Below are 21,564 nucleotides of genomic sequence, written 5' to 3' on the forward strand. Positions count from 1 at the left end.
GGTGGGGTGCCTGGGTGGCTCAGTTGGTTGAATGTCTGACCTTGGATCCGGTCATGATCTCAGGGTCCTATGATCCAGCCTTGGGTCAGACTCCGTGCTCAGCAGGGAGTCTGCTTGTCCCTCCCCACCTCACCGCTCTTCCCTTTGTCTCAAATAAATCAATAACATTTTTAAAAGATTTTATTTATTTATTTGGCAGAGATCACAGTAGGCAGAGAGGCAGGCAGGGCAGGGGGATGGGAAGCAGGCTCCCTGCTAAGCAGGGAGCCTGATGCGGGGCTGGATCCCAGGACCCTGAGATCATGACCTGAGCTGAAGGCAGAGGTTTTAACCCACTGAGCCACCCAGGCGCCCCTCAAATAAATAAAATATATATATTTTTTAATGTGGTGGCAGGGCCACCTGGATGGCACAGTTAATTAAGTGTCTGACTCTCGGTTTCAGAACAGGTTGTGATCTCAGAGTTATGAGATCAAGACCTATATCAGGCTCTCATTCAGCTCAGAGCCTGCTTGAGTTTCTCTCTCCCTCTGCTCCTCCCACTTGTGCTCTCTCTAATAAATAAATCTTTTGGGGCGCCTGGGTGGCTCAGTGGGTTAAAGCCTCTGCCTTCAGCTCAGGTCATGATCTCAGGGTCCTGGGATCGAGCCCCGCATTGGGCTCTCTGCTCAGCCAGGAGCCTGCCTCGTCCTCTCTCTCTGCCTGCCTCTCTGCCTACTTGTGCTCTCTGTCAAATAAATACATAAAATCTTAAAAAAAACACAACAACTTGGTGATGAAACTAATGTAACATGTATGTCAATTATACTTCAATTTTTGAAAAGGGGTGGGGAGGGGCCCTGGGTGCCTCAGTCAGTTAAGCGTCTGCCTTCGACTTAGGTCATGATCCCAGGGTCCTGGGATCAAGCCCTGCATCGGGCTCCCTGCTTGGCAGGGAGCCTCCTTCTCCCTCTGCGGGCTACTCCCCTGGCTTGTGTTCTCTCTATCTCTCTGACAAATAAATAAATAAAATCTCAGAAAAGAAAGAAAGGAAGAAAGGAAGGAAGGAAGAAAGGAAGTTGGTGAATTGAATTTCCCGAGGTTCCCAGCAACTGCCTCTACAGAAAACTCTCAGATGGCAGAGTTCCCACAGTCAGGAGCCACTTCCTGGAAAGGAGACCAAAACCTTTCCTCGCCTTTCTACTACCAGGATGCCCGCTGTGACTATGCAGGAAGTGACACTGAACAGGATGACTTCCCTCTTCACCAGCCCCTCTTGGTCAGAATATTCAGTTAACAGAATTCTCAGAGCCAATCCCTGGGAAGAGTCCTCTCGAAATGCCCCGGTCTCCCCTATTCCACTCCCAGTCCGCAGAGTGACTTACAATCGGATCTGCCCCGTGGACAAAGCGCTGGCAATCCACAGGAGGTCCAGGGCTTTGAAGGGCACCAGCACAAAGCTGACGTTGGCGGGCAGGTTCTTGGCACTCTCGGGGTACATGAAATGGTGGGTGGTTCGGCTGCCAACATCCTGCTCAAAGCCCACGGTTGGCGCCTGATTCATCCTGCAGGGACAAGAGGGTAACATGAGAAGAAGCCGCCATGGAAACCGGTACAAGATTTTTAGAAGATGATTTGGTACTAGCCATCGAAAATGTAAACGGGTGACCCAGCAGTTCCATCTCTACATATCCTACAGAAATGGTGGCCTAAGTCTGCCAAGACATGTGTACAAAGATATTCACTGTATTAATTCTTAGAGTTGGGAAAAGGAGAATTAATTTAACAATAAAGACCAGTCAGTACGTGGTGGCACACTCATATACGAAATACCACGGAGCCATGAGAATGAGTGGAGCGGGTCTCCGTGTGCTGGTCAGAAATAAGCCCAGCGAGAAAACCACGTGGTGTGACATGTCCATCCCCTTTCTTTCCTTTTAACGTGTGTCTTCTGAATACTGCTCTGTGCTGCAGGAGGGAGGGAATTAACAACACACAAAAGGAAAACTTAAAACCAAATAGTGTGGTAGGAATTTTTTGTATGCAAATGTAACAAAATCTGAAAGAGTACTGAAACTGGTAACGAAGGTTACTCTTGCGAAATGGGATGAGGAGGGATAATTCATCTTTTAGGGCATACATTTTTGGGTTTTTCCCCCCCATTAATAAGCACATATTACTCTTATGCCTTTTTTTTTTTTTTTTAAGGAAAGAACAGCCTTCTACAGCTTCAACCTTCCCTGGCTGTTCTGTCCTCTTTCCTAGAAGACAGTAGAAGGACGGTAAGAAGTTGCAGTGTTCCCTCAGCCCCGGGGCTGGATGACAGCCTCTACAGCACCAGGCCCATGCCTTTTGTCCTTGTACTTCAACTTCTTATCTGTCTTTTTGTTCCAAGGCCAAGTGGGATGCGCAGAGTTCTGACAGCACCCACCTCGGCTGTCCCCTGGTGATGTGCAGTGTGGCTCTGTCTCTCCCGTACTGCTATGGAAGGACTCAGAAACCCAGAGCAGGCTTGCCACTCTCCTGGGTATAACAAGCCAAGAAGGCTTCTACTTTCTTCCAAACAGTGCAAAACACAGGATCAATAAAACCAAAGCTCCCTCTTTTGCAGAGCATCCTCAAAACAGGTGATACAGCTTTGAACACAAATGCGTCGGTCTTTTCTGCTGTGACCGTTTATGAGAACATTCCTGTCTCGCGTGGACCACCATGCAGAATCATGACTACCCAGGGAGATGGCCACAGCCTTGCCTTCCAATGGCAACAAAGGGACCTGGGAGAGAGGGAATCAAGTCTCCAGGTGTTTTCCCTGCTTTTTATGCCGATCCATAAAACGTGTCCTTGCAGTGGCTGGCACCACTAGCTGGGCTGGGTAAGGACCTCCTGTGACACTGGGGCTTCCACAATGCCTTCCTCCTGCCCTTCTCCCACTGATGGCAAGATGCAGTGCGAGCATGTCCAGAATGCCCCCCCCGCCCCACCGCTGGTCACATTGTTGTACCTCCTCTCTGCTTCCCTTCCCTTCAGGGACTGGAGACTCTCTGGGGCTGGGAAGCCATAAAGCCCAAGAGTGGCCTGATTAGGAACTAGAGGATGAGTCTTTGTTCTTGGCCATTTCTGTTCTAGTCTGGTTCAAGCAGAAGCCTAGAATCTTCCCTGCAGGACTGTGCTGTGGCTTCTATTTCTTTAGGTTAACTGCCGCACTGCCACCTGTCTTGGTGCCCCTCTGTTCGCTGGTCTTTAGATTTCAGAGATATTGTCTGTTAGAAGAGCCTAGAAGTATCTTTTCCCATGTTATTAGTAACCATTGGTTGGGGGTCGTATAGCTCTGCACACAGCACTAGTATGTCCTGTGGTCACCATAGCTACAGTCTGGATCTGCCTTCTGCCACATTAGCTCTGGGGTCTGTGAGGAACAGAGCAGTTTGGAAAGAAAGCCTTAACAGGGATGGTGTTTCTCAGCTGCCTGGGGTATGTAAGGGGGTAGCAGGAGGCAGAAGACTTGGGTGGGTGACACTCAAGTTGGCTGGGCCTGGACTGGGCAGGAGCTGGGGTCAAAGTTCACTCTGGTGAGTACCTGAGAAACAAACCTCACCTCACGTGAAGTGCAAAGGCCAAATTGGTCCCACAGATCGAAGGGCTGCAAGTGCCCAGGCTGGCCTCTGAAGACACCCACAGGCCCCCCATCTACCTTTCCCACTGCATCTGCAGCCACAGTTCTGACAAAGTCCCATCTTAGACCTGTCAGGCAGCATCACTGCCTCCAGCTCCCTTGGTCCCTTCCATTTGCTGGGCAGGCACCAGATTCCAGAAGTCTGGGAATGAATGGAAAAACAGGTCCAAAAAGATGTTTCAGAGTGTCCAAGGTAGAGGGTAGGCGCAGGGCATGCTTTTGAAGACAGGATTTTGTGTCGAGGCTCTGATTCATTCTGGAGAAGCCAAGCCCTGGAAAGGGGCCCGAGCGGGATGGAGAACTACATCTCCATGACTCAGGGGAACAGCATTCTAGGAGTCTGTCTGTTCCTGGTTCCCTCCACCTGCCAAAGAAGCACCTGAGGATAGCAGCACAGGAAAGGCAGATGTGGATTCTTCCCTGGGGTCTGGTATGCACTTGCCTTGTCTCTTTCATTCATTCACGTATTTCTGGTGAGCCTACAATCTGCCCAGTGCTTGTTTTAGGAGTTGTGGATCTATCTGCTGGTTGGCTGAGCAGGACCAGCTCAACTCCATCTGGAGTCACCAGCAGGGCTCAGAAGACACAGAAGAGGAGGAAGCAGCTGGAGAGCGGCATAGGGAAGTATGGGTAGAGCCATCATCTCAGCCATCCAGCTCAGTGGGGTCTTATGTTGGTCCTGCTTCCGTGGAGCAGGGAGACTTCCCCATGGGTTCCAAAACGAAGACATGCCTATAAGCAAAGAGTCAACTCCACTACCCCCTAGCAAAAAGCCAATTCACGCAGGGTCAGCCCTTCCACAAAGCAATTTTGGGGTCCACTCCAAAACGCACATCTCCGAACCTGGTCCAGGTAAGGAAACCTCTGTAAATTCCTCTCGGCAGCCTGGCCTGATCGGGTACCAGCCAGGTGTCCTAGGAGCCGAGCCTTTCTGGCGGCTTCCATGGACCCCGGAGCCTCCCAGCCATCACCGACATGCACAGTGAAAGCACCCACTTGGTGTACAGGCAGGAGGGCGGGGCAGCAGGCGTTTCAGGCACTCAACAGCATTTCCCCGGGCTTTCCAAGGGTCCCAAGGCTGCAGGGGAGTGTGGACATCTCATTCCCCACTCGGAAAGAACTCCCTCTCCAGCAACCAGCTTGCCTCCCTCACACTGGGAGTGCCAGCAGCGGGAGGATGGAGAGAATCTCAGGTGCCTCTGGGCTCCTGGATGAGGCCTAGTATTCCTCCTCTCCCCCACCCCCCACCATTCTCAACAGGAGAAAGGTTTCGCAAGGAATGAGAAAGGTTTCGCAAGGAATGGTGAAAGCCTCAGAGACACACTGCTGTCTTGGTGTTGCTATGGTAACAGCAACAGTTTCTAAGACAAAGCCCTTCCTTCTGCCTCCTGGGGAACCTGGTCTTTCTGCAACAGCTTATCCTAAGAGATGCTTTGTGAAAACTGGGCGTTTTCAGCATCTTCACTCTTAAGGCGCTTCTTCCACCAAGGAGTGGGATGGAAAGACCCCCACTGTGGCACTTCCTGTCCCCCAAGTCAGGGAGGAAGTCAGAAAACACAAGTTCAGGAGCAGAATGAGCAGCCCATATTCAAGTTACAAGTCTACCATCTAGGGGCACCTGGGTGGTTCAGTCAGTTAAGTGTTCGACTCTTGATCTCAGCTCGTCTTAACCTCAGGGTCATGAGTTCAAGCCCCGTGTTGGGCTCCACACTAGGCAGGGAGCCTATTTAAAACAAAACAGGGGCGCCTGGGTGGCTCAGTGGGTTGAAGCCTCTGCCTTCGGCTCAGGCTCAGGTCATGATCTCAGGGTCCTAGGATCGAGGCCCGCATTGGGCTCTTTGCTCAGCAGGGAGCCTGCTTCCTCCTCTCTCTCTCTCTGCTTGCCTCTCTGCCTACTTGTGATCTCTCTCTGTGTGAAATAAATTTGAAAATCTTTAAAACAAAGCAAAACAAAAAACAAGTCCACTGTCTAGTCCCTGTTCACCTCCAGACTCATAGCTCTGTGTCTTTGAAATGAACGCCCTCCCAACCCCTCTCCTTTCCTCAAGGCTGGGCACAGATGTCCGTTAAATAATCTGAACCTTATGAAATAAAGGTGAGGGATAGCAGCCCAGAGCAAGCACTGAGCAGTTCCTCTTCCTGCCCATGACCTCTGTCTTCCGTGAGTCTGCCAGAAGGAATCATCTGTGGCTATTAATCAAGACTCTAGTGCAGGCTATCACTTTTGGGCCAGCACTGAGGGGATCAGGCTAGAACTCTGGTGGGAGTTTTTTACCAGAAAACAGCCAGGACTCTACTCTCAGCTCTTTCAGGAGGAGTTCAGAGCTAGAAACTGAGTGCTGGCCTCGAGCAAAGTATACGATGGGGGTTCTGCCTCCCCGTCTACCCAATGAACAAGAGAGAGACCTGGCATCAGAGACTCACAGCAGTGGGCAACTCCTCCACTGCAGACAAGGCTAAGGAAGCCAGTCCCTCCTTCTGGAGGCCTGTTCTGGGCCCACCCTTGGGCGCCCCAGGGCTCACCTCATGATGAAGTTGTGCCCATCCACATCTGGACCATAGCCAGAGCCCCGCAGGTTACCCGAGTTCCCCACGACGGCGCAGCGCCGGCACTGGTGGGGGTCCCGGAAACGGTATGGGTTCTCGCCTGGTACTATCTGGAACAGCTTCTCCAGCACCTCATTGGTGTTGTGTGACTTGAACTGGGGCTGCAGCATCTGTCAACACAAGGGGAGAAGGAAGGTGAGGGGATTATGCGAGCAGGGAGGGATTCCTGCCCACCTGCCTGCCCTCACTTTCTAGTCTCAGGGAGCGAAATCGTCTCAGCATTGAGGATGTTCCCCTTCTCCACACTAGCGGTGTCCCTTTCTCACACTGGTACCCTGCTCATCAGGAGCGACCTAATGCACTGGAGGGGGGGCGGTCAAGGGGTACTGCAAAGCAGAGAAACTTCCGGGCTTGTCATGCCTGCAGATGCCCCTGCTTTGCTGTCCTCTCAAGGAAGCTACAAGTCACCTGAGAGTCATTCCGAGGTGCGGTTAACGTGAAAAACCCTGTGAAGTTTGGGGGCTCATTCCGAACCAGCCTACAGAGGGCGCCCCTGGGACTTAGCCGGAGGGCTCAAGGTTACAAAAGCTGCAGGTGAGACAATATCCACCAGATAAAGGCAGGATCCCTCCCCGCTTCCTAAGCCCTGGGGAGGAGGAGAAGGGAAGGCAGTGACGTACAAAAATTCCTTCCAAGTCAGGATGGCTGGAATGAAACTGGTTCCCTGAGCTTCCCACCACCAGTGACCATGAAAGACCATGACCCGAAGCTGCAGCAGCCCTCCGATGCCTACGCGCCAGGCAAGCAAAGCTCAGAGGGAAGCATCAGCTGGGGCCCATGGCAAACAGGAGGCCCCAGCAAAAACGAGTGACATCAGCCAACTGTTGCCATGTGGTATTGTGAGCCCAAAAAGACCAAATTTTCCAGTTTTTTGAGAAGCTGAAAATATACATTTCATGTGAAATATCCTAATTCCTAAACGTTGGCAATGAATGCAAATATTTTTAAAATATTGAGCAAAAAAGGGGGGCCTGGGTGACTGAGTTGGTTGAGCGGCCGATTTGATTTCAGCTCAGGTCATGATCTCAGGGTCCTGGGATCGAGTCCCATGTCAGATTCTGCACTACACGCAGAGTCTACCCCAGATTATCTTTCTTTTTCTCCCTCTTCCCCTCCCCCTGCTCTCATGCACTCTCTAAATAAATAAATAAATAAAATTTTTACAATTTTTTTTTAAAGATTTTACTTATTTATTTGACAGACAGAGATCACAAGTAGGCAGAGAGGCAGGCAGAGAAAGAGAGGAGGAAGCAGGCTTCCTGCAGAGCAGAGAGCCCGACGAGGGGCTTGATCCCAGCACCCTGGGATCATGACCTGAGCTGAAGGCAGAGGCTTTAACCTGAGCCACCCAGACGCCCGTACAATTTTTTTTTTTAAAGATTTTATTTATTTATTTGACAGAGAGAGAGATCACAAATAGGCAGAGAGACAGAGAGAGAGATGAGGAGAAGCAGGCTCCCTGCTGAGCAGAGCTCCCTGCTGAGCAGAGAGCCCAATGCGGGACTCAATCCCAGGCCCCTGGGATCATGACCTGAGCCGAAGGCAGAGGCTTAAGCCACTGAGCCACCCAGGCGCCCCGCAATTTTTTTTTTTTAAATGAACATACTGTACTGGGCCCACATGCCACAAATCAGTAAGGTAGAAACCAAGGAATACGCTCTATAGGGGACTCATGGGGGCTTAGTCAGTTAAGCATCCGGCTCTTGGTTTCGGCTCAGGTCATGATCTCAGGGTTTTGAGACTGAGCCCAACTGGGCTCTGCACTGGGCACAGAGCCTGCTTAAGTTTCTCTCTCCTCTTCTGCCCCTCTATCCTCCCTCTCTTAAAAGAAAATGCTCTGTGGTAGGAGCCATACCCCATCCACGGGTCTACCTCTGTCTAGCAACCTGTTTTGACTCTCGACGGCCACCACAGAGACCTATGACCTTGGGCAAACCCTGTGCACTATCTAAACACTGATTTTCCCCACAAAATGAAGGCTGTGACTATGATTAACAGGCAGAACCCTTCAAGGGCTCCAGGCTGTCACACGATGGGCCTGTGGAGTTCCTGGTGACCCTTGCTCTGTAGACCTCCCCATTCTTAGGGACGTGGACAGTCTGGGTCAGGAAGTGGGATCTGTACGTTGTTCTGATAAGCCTGATCGCATGCGCTCATTCTTACTACCTCCCTGAATGTGAGAAAAATGGGGAGTCATCATTCACCCTACCTGCCAGGTGGGGAAACCAGGAGCCATGAGCTGCCTCCCAAGTCCCCCACTGGGGAATGCAGGCAGCCTGTGGGCCCCTGGGAGAAGTACTGACACTGTTCCACCTGACATGTGGCAACCAGATGGCCCTGGTGGAGCCTGGGGAGTGATGCTCCAGAGATGACAGGGATGAAAGGGAATTAAAAGCAATAGAAGGGTGACAGGATCCAGAAGAGCAGGGAGGCGTGGGCACAACTGTCCCTGCGTCCCCTCCCCTTCATCTTCCTTAACACCCAGAGGAAATGACCATGTTTTCTTATCCCAGCCCCGAAGACAGTCTCTTCCAGCAATTGTGAAAAACAAAACAAAACACAGAAGGGTGGCCTTCACAGTGTTTAAAATTATTGTGAGCCAACATTCACAAATTGGGATAGTTAGCAAGAAACTGTGGACTTCTGGGTTCCCTTAAAGGGTCAGAAGATGCAGCAGTGGCGGGGCGGGGGTCACACCTCTGCAAGAGGGGCTGCAGCTGAGATAGGCTGTGTCCTTTATCAAAAGCAGACCCTCTCCCTGCCACAGCCTGGACTTCTCACCGTCTTCCTCCTTGGGGTCTGTTTCTGTGTGCCCTCCCAGGCCTACTAGGGATTCCTCATTGGCCCCTACAGGCACTAGAAAACAGTTCTGCCTCCCTCCAGGTCATAGTTTGCTCTGCCTTTCAGAATCTCTGACCCCAGTAGATGGCTCTGGTCAAGCGGACCTAATACTTTGTCAGGGCTCTGAAGGCCAGAGAACAGACAGCCCAAATCCCAGGGCTGGGGGGGCAGGGCTGGAAGAGTGACTCCCAAACAGGGGTACAGACCCCTGGAGATGGGGCAGCAAAGGGTAAGCAGGAGGGGCCGCAGCTCTCACCATCCACCACCTCTGGACATCTGGAGGCAGATCCATGTTCTCTCGGGTCCACACGGGGGAAATGTTGCTGTTGAAGTGACTATCGAACCAGTCAGAGGCGCCAGTGTCACCCATGCAGCGGCGGCAGGCACAGCTCTTGCCAGTGAGCCCCTCCTTGCTGAGGCGCTGCAGGCCAGCATAGCCGGGCACCAGCTTCACCCGGTGGGTCCCGCCCAGGCCCCCCGAGTCCAGGTAGGGCAAGGTGGCCATGCTGTGATGGGAGTAGGTGAAGAGCAGCGACATGATGAACACCAGCAGGAAGGCCACGGAGAGGAACCACACCCGCAGCGAGCACTTCATGGTTTGGCGCCTCGGGGGGCTAGACCACCAGCCTGGGGGGCGGGCGGGTGTCACCGGGCGGGTGTCACCGTGGCCACTCCTTTCCCAGCCCACTGACGGGCCAGCCACAGCGGAGCCTGCCTCTTCTGGCACCACGTGCAAAGGGCATAGGGACACGTGCTGAGGAGGGGACAGAGGCAGGGGTCCCTTACCACACCCTCCCTCAATGTAAGGAGAAAGCACAGTGGGCAGGAGTGGCTCCCCTGTCCCTGAGCCAGTCGGGTGCCGGCTTATGGCTTCATCGGGTCTCTCTGTCACTAGCTGGGCCACAGAGGCTCTGACTCTCCTGCTGCCCTGAAGAGGGGGAGGTCAGTCCATCCCAGCCCTCTAGTCCCTTGGGGTTGCTGGCTGCCAGCTCTGGGGGGCCCCCTCTTTGGTGGCTCGAAATGGTCCAGTCTGGAGCATTCGGGGTCCTTGTGGTTCATGAGCAGACACGGAGGCGGCCCCTCGTCCCCTGCAGTGGGGAAACCCTAAAACCCCAATCACAGCAGAGAGCACATGGGCTTCAAACGGCCTGGATTCCATCCGAGAGTCCTCCCCAGCGCAGCTGGCCCTCCTGGCCCAATCCCTCCACCAGAGGAGGGAACAAGGCCCCAGTCCTGCGAGAAGAAACCCAAGAAGTGCTGTGGCTGTCGGAAAACTCTGCCGCAGACACCAAGATCCTCCTTGCACTAGGTTCTGCCTCTCTACTTCCCATTCGAGGTGCTGGGCCCCTCTGATGGTCACGGCTCCAAATGTGGTTAGAGGGTGGTTCGCAGAGCTCCTGTTCCTGCTGGGAGGTCCTCCAGAGCCTGGGAACAGCTGCCGCTCAGCAGGAACCTGCTTCCAACGCTGTCTGGGTCAGCTGAACGTGTGCCGAGCTCCCTGCCAGGGCCCAGCCCTCCTTGATGCTGCCGGCCCAGCCTTGCAGGCAGGCTGTTCTGCCCATCCCCAGTCCCCTGAGGGCTGCTGTCCCGCTGTTCGCTCGCGCTAGCAGTAATCCCCCGGCAGGTTCCCCCTCACTCCGTCAGGCGCCAGGCTGCCGCAGCATGACCCTGAAATTGCAGAGAGGAAAAGTAGCATGCAGATAAATGGCACGCACACACACACAGGCTCTCCCCCCAGCCCTGCCCCCAAGTCCCAGAGGGGACACAGCTAGCAGTAGAGGAGACGCCCACTTAACCAAAGGGTGGACAAAAGAAAGGGCTCTCCCTTCCCGACCCACAGACAGCTCTCTGCTGGCTGCAGATGAAGAGATTAGCTCCCTCTCTCACTTATTAGCCAGAAGGTAAACAAGGACGTAAAGTGATTTCCCTGGAGTCCATGGCGACTCCCTGGAAGAACCGGGTTTAAAATGTTCCTAGTCCAGCTATGCGAGGTTAATTTCAGGTGAAACTGAAGAGAAATCGGCCCAGAGGAAGATTACAGGAAACTGCAGATATGACTCCCCACCCTGGGGCTCTCTACCCTTTGAGTGCTAGTGACAAACTCCTCTGAGCAAGAGACAGGGTGGTGGAGGAGGGGTAGGCCTCTGTCCTGGGATCTGCCCCCTCCTCTCCTGGGTGTGGGCTCTAGATGAGGTATTTCTGGGCTAGCTCAGTGAAACATTAACAATCCTTCCGACCCTGGTATCAGGGAGAGAACCCGACTGAGTCAGGATGGGGAGGTGCTGGGCTCAGCGTCCCCACCAAACGGCCGACTGGACAGCTGCCTTCTTCTGTACCTTATGGATGAAATGGATGCCAGGGTCCCTGGGGGCATGGACAGTCTGAGGCCTCGTGCTGTCCTGGTGGGCAAGAGCAGGGAGAAAGGGCTGGCAGTGTGTGGATGGGCCCTGAGAAAAGGAGTCTGAATCCATGCCGTGGGTAAGGGAGTCTGAGCCAGAGTCAGGGACAAGGCTGAGGGTGGAGGCCGTGGCTCCATGCCACGCGGATCACTTAAATCTGGCTGCCCGCCTGTCCCCCACCAGCTTTTCTCCAAATCCAGCTAGCCCCAGTTCTGATCTGGCTCCAGGGCCTCACAGCTCCTTGCTGAAAGCCCCAGCTCCAGCCAGCCCTTCCTAGGTTCTCTGTTCCTGGGTCCTCTGGCGGCTGCCGGCAGCTTCAGAGAAGGCGTCTCAGATTCTGTGTTCAAGAACCTCAGCTGCCCCTTCCACTCGTGGCAGCTCAAATTTCTGGAGCCAAGCCAAACCACAAAGCCATCGGGGAACAGAACTAGCATGTTCCAGTAAGGAGAACATTATTCTGGGTGGCGAAACAACACTTGCAGAAGTAAAGCAACTTGCCTAAGGTCACAGTCTTGGGAGCAGAGGTGAGATCTGTGTCCAGGTCTACCTGGTTCCAAAGCCTATGACTGGCCAAAGCGCAGAAAGAGGCCTGTGAGTTCTTTCAACTACCAAAGGGCTCTGAGAAGAGCGACAAGGAGACCCAGGAGCTGGTTCCCAGGGTCAAGAGTGAAGCTTTCCTCATTTGTCTCACCCAGGGTTCCTGGCTCTAATTCCCAGGGGCTCCCGCAGCACCAGCTCCAAGGTGCTTTACTGTAGATGTTTTACTGCACCCATTTGGAAGGCCAGACTCCATGCATGGCCTTTGGCTGATAGTCTGTAAACAGGAAGCCAGGTCACTGTCTCTTCCCATTCTCCCTTTGTCCCTTTCTACACCCAACATCTAAGGAAAAGAACTTGGTTTTCCAGGTCCTGTGACCTGTGGGGAGAGCCAACCACAAGGCAAGTGGCGCAAGAAAGCAGTGACTTTCTGAAGAGCTTCTCCATGGAGATCTGGTTTCTGGTGAGCAGCCCACTGAGACCACTGAAGGTGGGGGCTGGGCAGACGCTGGCACAGGAAGCTCCAAAGGAAATCTCTCCCCCACTAGGGAAGTCAGTAACTCCTTGGGATTCTAACTCAACGAAGGGGGCATCTGAGGTAACCAGCTGCTTTGTGGGGGAGAGGGAAAGCCCTAGTTTTGTCAGTGTGTTTGGGAAGAGCAAAGAAGTAGAGTAACCAGCAAAAGCCCTTGCTTTGTGAACCCCGTGGCCAAGCTGTTCCCGGAAGCTTGAGCAGCTCAACATGTGCTGAGGGCAGAGACACGGGAGGGAATCATTGCTGAGACTAAGAAACATCAGAGGCTCCTAGACATGAACCCCAAATCCCAGAAGTCACCCAGCGCTGCCCCTTGTGGAGTGCTTTCGCCCATCTTGTTTCCTCCAGTGGGATCCCGCGCCCTCCAGTTGCCCATGGCCTCATTCTGATCTCTCCCCTCGCAGCTGCCCTGATCATGCACGTTAAGCCCGTGAATGCACACACCCGTATAAAAAAGCTGGAGGGAGGACACACACTCTGCTGCCCACAAGGGGAAGCAGGCCCGTCTTCTGGGGCCACCTGGCTGCTGGGGACTTGTTCATTCCACTGATTCTTAATGGACCAATGCTGGGCCAGAGGGACAGTGTGGGACAGGGCACTCAAATCCTGTCCTCACAGAGCTTCTGGTCTAGGTGCAAATACAAAGGGAAATTACAGCGAGCCAGGAGAGAAGACAGAAGAGTGAAAGAGTGCAGAGAGGATGAGGAGGTGACAAGCCTGACCTGTGACAACAGAGAAGAAGGTTCATGAAGCAGGCGAGGGTGGCGAGGGTGGCGAGGGTGGCAGAGAAGAGGCCCCAGAAGGCTGTGGGCCAGCCACAGAGGGCTTTGGAAGGATTAGGATTTATGACGAATCTGAAGGCAGGGTTTTGAAGAGGGCTGTGTGACTGTGACCTGATTTACATTTTAAAATGGGCTCTCAGAGGAGTTTTTAATTCTAGTATGGTTCACATAAAGTGTTGTATTAGTTTCAGGTGTACAAAATCCTGATTCAACAGTTCTGCACATCACCCCATGCTCATCAGGACAAGCCCACTCCTTAATCCCCATCACCTATTTCCCCATCCCCACACCCACCTCCCCTCTGGTAACCATCTGTTTGTTCTCTAGAGCTCAGTCTGTTTTTTTGGTTTGCCTCTCTCTTTTTTTTTCTTTGCTCATCTATTTTGTTTTTCAAAGCCCACATATGAGTGAGCTCCTGTGGTATTTGTCTTCTCTGACTTATTTCACTCAGCATTATCCTCTCCGGCTGCATCGATGTCGTTGCAAATGGCAAGATTTCATTCTTTTCTACAGGTGAATAATATTCCATTGTACATATACACATCTTTTTTAAACCACTCACTTATCGATGGACACTTGGGCTGCTTCCATAATTTGGCTATTGTCAATAATGCTGCAGTAAACGTAAGAGTGCTTGGATCCCTTTGAATTAGTGTTTTTATATTCTTTGGGAAAATACCTTGCAGTGAGATTGCTGGATCACAGCGTAGTTGTAATTTTAATTTTTTGAGGAACCTTCATACTGTTTACCACAGTGGTTGCACAAGTTTGCATTCCTACCAATAGCGCATGAGGGTTCCTTTTTCTCTACATCCTTGTCAACACTTGTTGTTTCTTGTGGTTTTGGTTGTAGCCATTCCGACAGGTGTAAACGGATAGCTTGTTGTAGTTTTGATTTGAATTTCCTTGATGATGACTGATGTTGATCATCTTTTCATGGGTCTGTTGGCCATCTGGATGTCTTCTTTGGAGAAATGACTGTTTCGGTCTTCTGCCCATTTTTTAAGTGGATTATTTGTTTATTGGGTTTTTTTTTTTTTAAGATTTTATTTATTTGTCAGAGAGAGTGAGCGAGAGCGGGCACAGGCAGACAGAGTGGAAGGCAGAGTCAGACGGAGAAGCAGGCTCCCTGCGGAGCAAGGAGCCCGATGTGGGACTCGATCCCAGGACGCCGGGATCATGACCTGAGCCGAAGGCAGCTGCCTAACCAACTGAGCCACCCAGGCGTCCCTGTTTATTGGGTTTTGATTTGTATAGGTTTTTTATATATTTTGGACACTAACCCTTTATTGTTATTTGCTATTTGCAAATATCTTCTCCTATTCTGCAGGTTGCCTTTTGGTTGTTGTTTTCTTTTTTTAAGATTTTATTTATTTATTTGACAGATCACAAGCAGGCAGAGATGCAGGCAGAGGCGGGGGTGGGTGGGGAAGCAGGCTCCCTGCTGAGCAGAGAGCCCAATGCAGGGCTCAATCCCAGGACCCTGAGATCATGACCTGAGCTAAAGGCAGAGGCTTTAACCCACTGAGCCACCCAGGCACCCCTGCCTTTTAGTTTTGTTGACTGTGTCCTTTGTTGTGCAGTTTTTTATTTTGATATAGTCCCAATAGTTTATTTTTGCTTTTATTTCCCTTGCCTCAGGAGATACATCTAGAAAAATGTTGCTATGGCCAATGTCATAGACATTACTACCTGAGCTTTCTAGGATTTTTATAGGAAAATATTAAAGAAACTTATAGTACTTGGGCGCCTGGGTGGCTCAGTGGGTTAAGCCTCTGCCTTCAGCTCAGGTCATGATCTCAGGGTCCTAAAATCGAGGCCCACATTAGGCTCTCTGCTCAGTAGGGAGCCTGCTTCCTCCTCTCTCTCAGCCTGCCTCTCTGCCTACTTGTGATTTCTCCGTCAAATAAATAAATAAAATCTTTAAAAAAAAAACTAATAGTACCAAGAGTTGGGAGAGGATGTACCGTATTAAAAACACTTACACAGGGGCACCTGGGTGGTTCAGTGGATTAATCCTCTGCCTTCGGCTCAGGTCATGATCTCAGGGTCCTGGGATGGAGCCCTGCATCTGGCTCTCTGCTCAGCAGGGAGCCTGCTTCCTCCTCTCTCTCTGCCTACTTGTGATCTCTGTCTGTCAAATAATTAAATAAATAAAATCTTTTAAAAAAATAAAAAATAAAAACACTCACACACCTCTTTTGGGACAATTAATGTAGAGTGGGACAATAAATGCAGTCGATACTGCATTACTACTTAATGTAGCTGGTAGAAACAACAGTTCAAGATAATTTGGCATGAGTTAATAAAGACAGACATAATATATGCCATTGGTGTTTTATGTTTTTTAAAAGAAAAATTAAAAACCATCTTTCCCACAGAAAACATGGTGTGGGAACAGACTGTGATACTATAAGTTTCCCCCATCTGTCCCGGGCTAATTTATTTTATGACTTCATTTATGTGGACATCTTCAGAGATTAATCTTCCTCAGGTTTGGGTGGGAATGAATGGTTTCTCACTGAAAGGCTGAATATTTTGAATCACAAACAAATCCAGTGAGTTCAGCCTGCTTGTAATTTTAAGCAGATTTAAAGCTTAAGGTAAACCCTGACAACAGGTTAAGTATAGGGTCTCATTTCCCCCCACAAATCTCACCCCCACTTGGGACAATCTGCTTTTTTTTTTTCCACTGGAGTTTAATTCATACATTAATTCATTCATTCAATGTAAAGTTTAATGAATTTTTAACTATGGGTACATTGGTGTAACCACCCATTTGGAAACACAGCATTTTGATCACCTCAGAGAGTTAAATCCCTTGTGCTCCTTTCCAGTCAATACCCGGCAGTCCCCTACTTTTCTGAGTTCTCTCACCATATGTTATATTTACTTGCTCTTGAAATTCATGTAAACACATATTATGTACTCTTGTGTATGTGGCTTCTTTTGCTCAGTGCAATGTTATGGAGACTCGTCCACACCTTACGTGTCTGTAGTCGGTTCTTTTCCACATTTGGACGTTGGAGTTACTTTCAATTTGGAGTTGTGATGCGTAAAACTGCCCTGAACTTCCTGTGTAAGTCTTTTTGTGGACACTTACTCTATTTCTCTTGGGTAAATACCTGGGAGTGGAATTACCGGGTAGGTGTTCACTAAACTTTACTAGAAATAAGTAAATAGTTTTCCCAAGCGGTTGGAGCATTTTACATTTCCACCAGTAATGTACAGGAGTTCCATTTGTTCCATATCCTTGACAATTTCTATTTTTAAAATTTGAGGCCTTTCTGATAGGTGTGCAATCAACTCTAGTATTTCCACCACCAGGTACATAGGGACACGTGCATCAAGAGACACACGAGGGTGTTGAAGACACCACCGGGTAAGAGCTGAAAACTGACAACAGGAAAAAATGACTGAATTCTAGTTTCAGACATCAGTAGGGATGAATGTGTCCAAAAAACTATTATGTTGAGGGACGCCTGGGTGGCTCAGTTGGTTAAGCAGCTGCCTTCGGCTCGGGTCATGATCCCAGCGTCCTGGGATCGAGTCCCATATCGGGCTCCTTGCTCCGCGGGGAGCCTGCTGCTCCCTCTGACTCTGCCTTCCACTCTGTCTGCCTGTGCTCGCTCTCTCTCTCACAAATAAATAAATAAAATCTTTAAAAAAAAAAAAAACTATTATGTTGAGCAAGAAGAGTAAGTCATGGAGGAATGTCAGTAGTAGGAGTTCACTAAAAGAAAGTATGCAGAGCTAAGTATATGTCTCTATGCACAGAAGATAAAACAATGCAGAAAATCCAAGAAATGGTGTAAATTCAGGAAATTCCTCTGGAGGGACAGGAAGGTAGATACGATTAGGGAGGGGTCTATAGAGGCTTCAGAAGTACAGGGTAGTGCATTGCTCCTTAATCTAGCAGGTGGAAACAACAGTTCAAATTTTCATTCTTTAAAATAGTATATATACGATGTAAGATTTCCAGACTAGTTAAATCCATAAAGCAGACAGTGGTTGCCTAGAGTGGGGAGTTGCGGGGAGACAGGGAGTAGACTGCTGATGGGTTGGGCATTGCCTTCTAGGTGATGAAATATTCTCAAATTGTTTGTGGTGATGGTTGCATAACCATGTGAATGGACTAAAACCCACTGAACCGTACACTTGGAATGTGCGAACTGTACGTTATGTGAATGATAACTCAATGAAGGTGTTACCAAAGAAAAAGGAATGGGATAAAGTGGAATGGGGGAATGAAGCTGGGAGATTGTTTATATGCTAGTCGAGGGAAAAGTGAATGCTGCAGGAAAAAGAGAAGATAGTCAAGAAGCAAAATCCTTGGGGCACCTGGGTGGCTGTCGTTTAAGTGTTGGCCCTCGGCTCAGGTCATGATCCTGGGGTCCTGGGATGGAGCCCCGCTCGGGGCTGTCAGCTCAGCGGGGAGTCTGCTTCACCCTCTCTCTCTCCCTCTATGTTCTCGCTCTCTCAAATAAATAAATAGAATCTTTAAAAAACAAAACAAAAAAAAAGCCTGGAGTAGTACGGAGCAATGGGAGCCGGTACCTACACGGAGAGGGTCTACCTGAGAAACAGGGGACAAAGCAGAGTGTGGAGAGTGGCTGCATAGCAGGAAAATGAGGGTCTCTTTATTGTTGGGGTTGGAGACTGACAGAGATCAGATGTGAAACAGTCCTCAAGAGACAAAGGAAGTCACAAGGGAAATTTGGTAGGTAGCAGAGCAATGCTGGGTCTTCTGACTGGTTTGTGGTCACAAATTTAGCAAATTTGGTGAGACCATTCAGCAATACGTGTCCCCTGAATGGCTGGCCGCGCTTGAGATGCTGAGGCTAACAGAGAAGCTGGCGACCATAATCCAAAAGGTCAGAGGCAGCAAGGGCCTTGAATAATGGATGGTCTCTCTCCCCTAGAGCCTTCTACCAATCAAGGATGCACGCTTGAGCAAGCAATGGAAGCTAAAGGGGGCTTTCAGCTCAAAGAGGAGAGGAAGAGAAGGCATATGGCATCGAGTCCCAGAGGCTGCCCCAAAAGGAGTACGGGGTGAGGGAGACTGGCTTTTGGAGGGTAAGGTGGTTTTCGAGCCTTCCTCCGGTCAGCTCCCAGGAGACAAACCATCGAATTAACCTAATGAAGCACAGGATAGCACAGCCTCAGCCCAGCGCAGCTGAACACAATCTTCTTGGCAGGCAGAGAAAAGAAATGTCAAAATAAGGCTCAGAGGATGGGGGGAAGGGGAGGCTTGAATCTGGAAGGGGTGGGGAGAATGGAAGGAAAAAAAAAAAAGAAAAACAGCAAGATGCTGACTAAGTACCCTCTTTCCACCCACTGACACACAGCCTGAGGATGCGTCCCAGAGCCTCCATGTGAAGGCATCGAACCACAGATTACTCATACTGCAGAGTATGATGTTATAGGAGCTTCTGAGCATTTGGGGGCATAGCCTCTCACTTAGTATTCACAGAAATCCCAAGACTAACCGAACGAGGTCAGCCAGGCGGTAAGGGACAGAGCTTTAATGCCACTCCAGGTCTGATGGCTCCAACACCAGTGCTCCTATCAGAAGCACCCACTGGCTACTGCAGACATTCTTTCCATTAACTGGGGTATGACAACTGAAGGGTTCTCTATGCCCCCAGATCCCTGCCAACCTAGCAACCCAGCAAACTGCCTGCCTCCTGGGTATGACAACCGCCTACCCTGGCAGAAGGTGAACTGGGGGGCCAGTCATTAGCTTGAGGAAGAGACCTGACAGTCCCGCCTTCTCACGCATCTCAACCCCAGCGAGGTTGATGTGCCCGAGAGCTGGGTGCCTCACCTCTGCATGTTCGGCTAAGTCACGTCACCTCATTGCAACATCCTGGCGCCAGCCCCTGGCACGCACCCATCGTAGTTCTCCCAGTGACTCAGGCCCTCCTGGCGCCCCAGTTACACACCCTCGGGCAGCCTCTGCCTCTCCAGGGCCTCCCTTCCTTGACTTCACCTCCACTCTGAGCCCTCAGCTCTGGGACTTCTGCGGCTCCTGCTCAGGGTTAGCAGTCAGGAAACCAGAGAACGAGAGCGAACACATTTCCTCAAGCCCGTGGTCATCACTCTGGCTAACTTCCAATTAGGTCCTAGAAAAATAACCCATCAGTCTTCACTATGAGAGGATCGATGTCACACCTAAGAGGTAGGCTCTCAGGAAAGGAATGCCAGCCTCTGGGGGTTGGGAGAGGCTGGGGGAGGGGGAGCACTGGGATGTGGGGCTCCTTCCGATCAACTACCTGCTCCACTGTAGCCAAGCTCTGCTCCACACTCAAGGGACCCCAGTGTCGTATGTTCTTGTGGGGGAAAAGTCCAGGAATTCACTATACTCATCCATACAGGAAGCAAAGTCTAGAAAAACAACACTCTCTGACAAGCAAGGCAGACAAGGCTAGGCAGGAACAGTAGGGGGGAGAGAAAGAAAAGATGAGGCGAAGGACAGAAGTCATTTAAAGAACAGAACCTGCTGGTGACAACGGCCAGAGCCTTTCCTAGTTAACTTCCTAAGTCTCACTGACAGGTCTCTCCATGCTGCAGACCACTTATTTGCTTTTTACACAATACGGTAGGTTTTTGTTTTTGTTTTGTTTTGTTTTTTAAAGATGTTGCTTATTTAGGGCACCTGGATAGCTCAGTGGGTTAAGCCTCTGCCTTCGGCTCAGGTCATGATCTCAAGGTCCTGGGATCGAGACCCACATCGGCCTCTCTGCTCGGTGGGGAGCCTGCTTCCCCCCCCCTCTGCCTACTTGTGATTTCTCTGTCAAATAAATAAGTAAAATCTTTGAGAGAGAAGGAGAGAGAGAGAGAGAGTGCAAGCACACAAGCAGGAGGAAGCAGGCTTCCTGCTAAGCAGGGACCCTGATGCAGGGCTTGATTCCAGGACTCTGGGATCACAACCTGGGCCAAAGGCAGACCCTTAACTGACTAAGCCATTCAGGTAACTATAGGTTTTTTTTTTTTTTTAAACACATGAATGTATTCCACTATATTAATGTATCTTCTGTTATTACCTTACTTTGTGTTTTCTCTATTATTTCTTTAATTCTTTTTGCTTTCTCTGATTTCTGTTGGACTGACAAGCTATGCTATCCCTCATCCCACCATTCTTTTCCCTCCTGGCTTGGAAATTAAACACTTCTCTTTTTTTAGTGGTTATCTTACATTATTAGGATATATTCATTTTTTTTAAAGAAGTGTGCAAGTTTTCAGCAGCGCTATTCCCTTGAACAAGGCAGCAACTGGATGTGAATTAACAATGAAATTCCCTACTTTATTCTAATCGTATTCTTCCCTGACAGTGTGGTCAACAATTTGTTTTCCTTTTTTTTTTCTTTAATTAAAAAACAAATCAGACCCTGAATTTTTGTGTTTTGCCATCTGTGGCAGGCACTGTTGATTGCCTATCAGTAGCTACTCCCCCACTTTTTTTCTTGCCAACAGAATCATGATTTTGCTCAGGCAACAAAGGAGCCAGTCCCAGGAGAGGAGGCAAGTCTGGTCCAAGCCAACCACAGTAAACCTACTCCCTTTTATCTGGAATTGGTCTAAGGATGGACCAGCAGCTCGGGCCAATGAGGCATAAGGAGACATCTGCAGGGGTTTTCCTGGAAAGAGTCTTCTTCTCAAAAAAGGGACACATTCAAAAGCTTCCTACTGGCTAACATTTACTTGCCCTTTCTGTTTGGGATGTTATGGGGAAATTATATGATGCCTAGAGCTGCAACAGTCATCTCAAAACCATGAGAAGAGAGATCTCACACCCTGAGGATAGCAGAGCAGGAAGACAGAATGACCCAGGGTCCTTCTTGTCATTACTGGACCATTGCCCCAACCCTGGAATTCCCTACCTCCACAGTTCTCATTATAAACGAATTAAGGTTTATTTTTTGTTTGTTTGGTTTTAGAGTTCAAGTCACTGTAAGTCATTCTGTTACTTACAGCAGAAAGCACCCTGATGTACTGTCCCATAGTTATTTAAATTTATCAACATTATGTATCAATTTCTGTGCTCATGATGGTGCTAACAACCTGCTCTTTTCCCTGGGTTTACTTTTCTTCTTAATGAAGCATACCTTTAACAGATCGTTTAGCGAAGGTCTGAAGGTGATAAAACTGCTTTGGTATGTCCAGAAATACCTTTATTTCATCTCATTCTGGAATGATACTGGGTGGAGA

At 50.0% G+C, this 21,564-nt stretch overlaps 1 protein-coding gene across 5 annotated transcripts in view; it reads right to left on the minus strand.

Annotated features, from left to right (window-relative positions):
- The window catches only part of ST3GAL2 (ST3 beta-galactoside alpha-2,3-sialyltransferase 2), a 56,571-nt gene that overhangs the window by 13,175 nt on the left and 21,832 nt on the right, over positions 1 to 21,564 (minus strand). For all 5 annotated transcript variants that reach the window (XR_014305938.1, XR_014305939.1, XR_014305940.1 and 2 more), the window contains 3 exons: positions 9,357 to 10,768; positions 6,176 to 6,369; positions 1,365 to 1,544 (listed from right to left, as the gene is read on the minus strand). Coding sequence is in view for 2 of the 5 variants with exons in the window: in XM_082712290.1 (XP_082568416.1) it covers positions 1,365 to 1,544; positions 6,176 to 6,369; positions 9,357 to 9,695 (713 nt within the window). In the remaining 3 variants the exon portion in view is untranslated. The remainder of the gene's footprint in view (positions 1 to 1,364; positions 1,545 to 6,175; positions 6,370 to 9,356; positions 10,769 to 21,564) is intronic.

This window comes from Mustela nivalis, assembly GCF_964662115.1.
Source record: "Mustela nivalis genome assembly, chromosome: 18".
NCBI lineage: Eukaryota > Metazoa > Chordata > Mammalia > Carnivora > Mustelidae > Mustela > Mustela nivalis.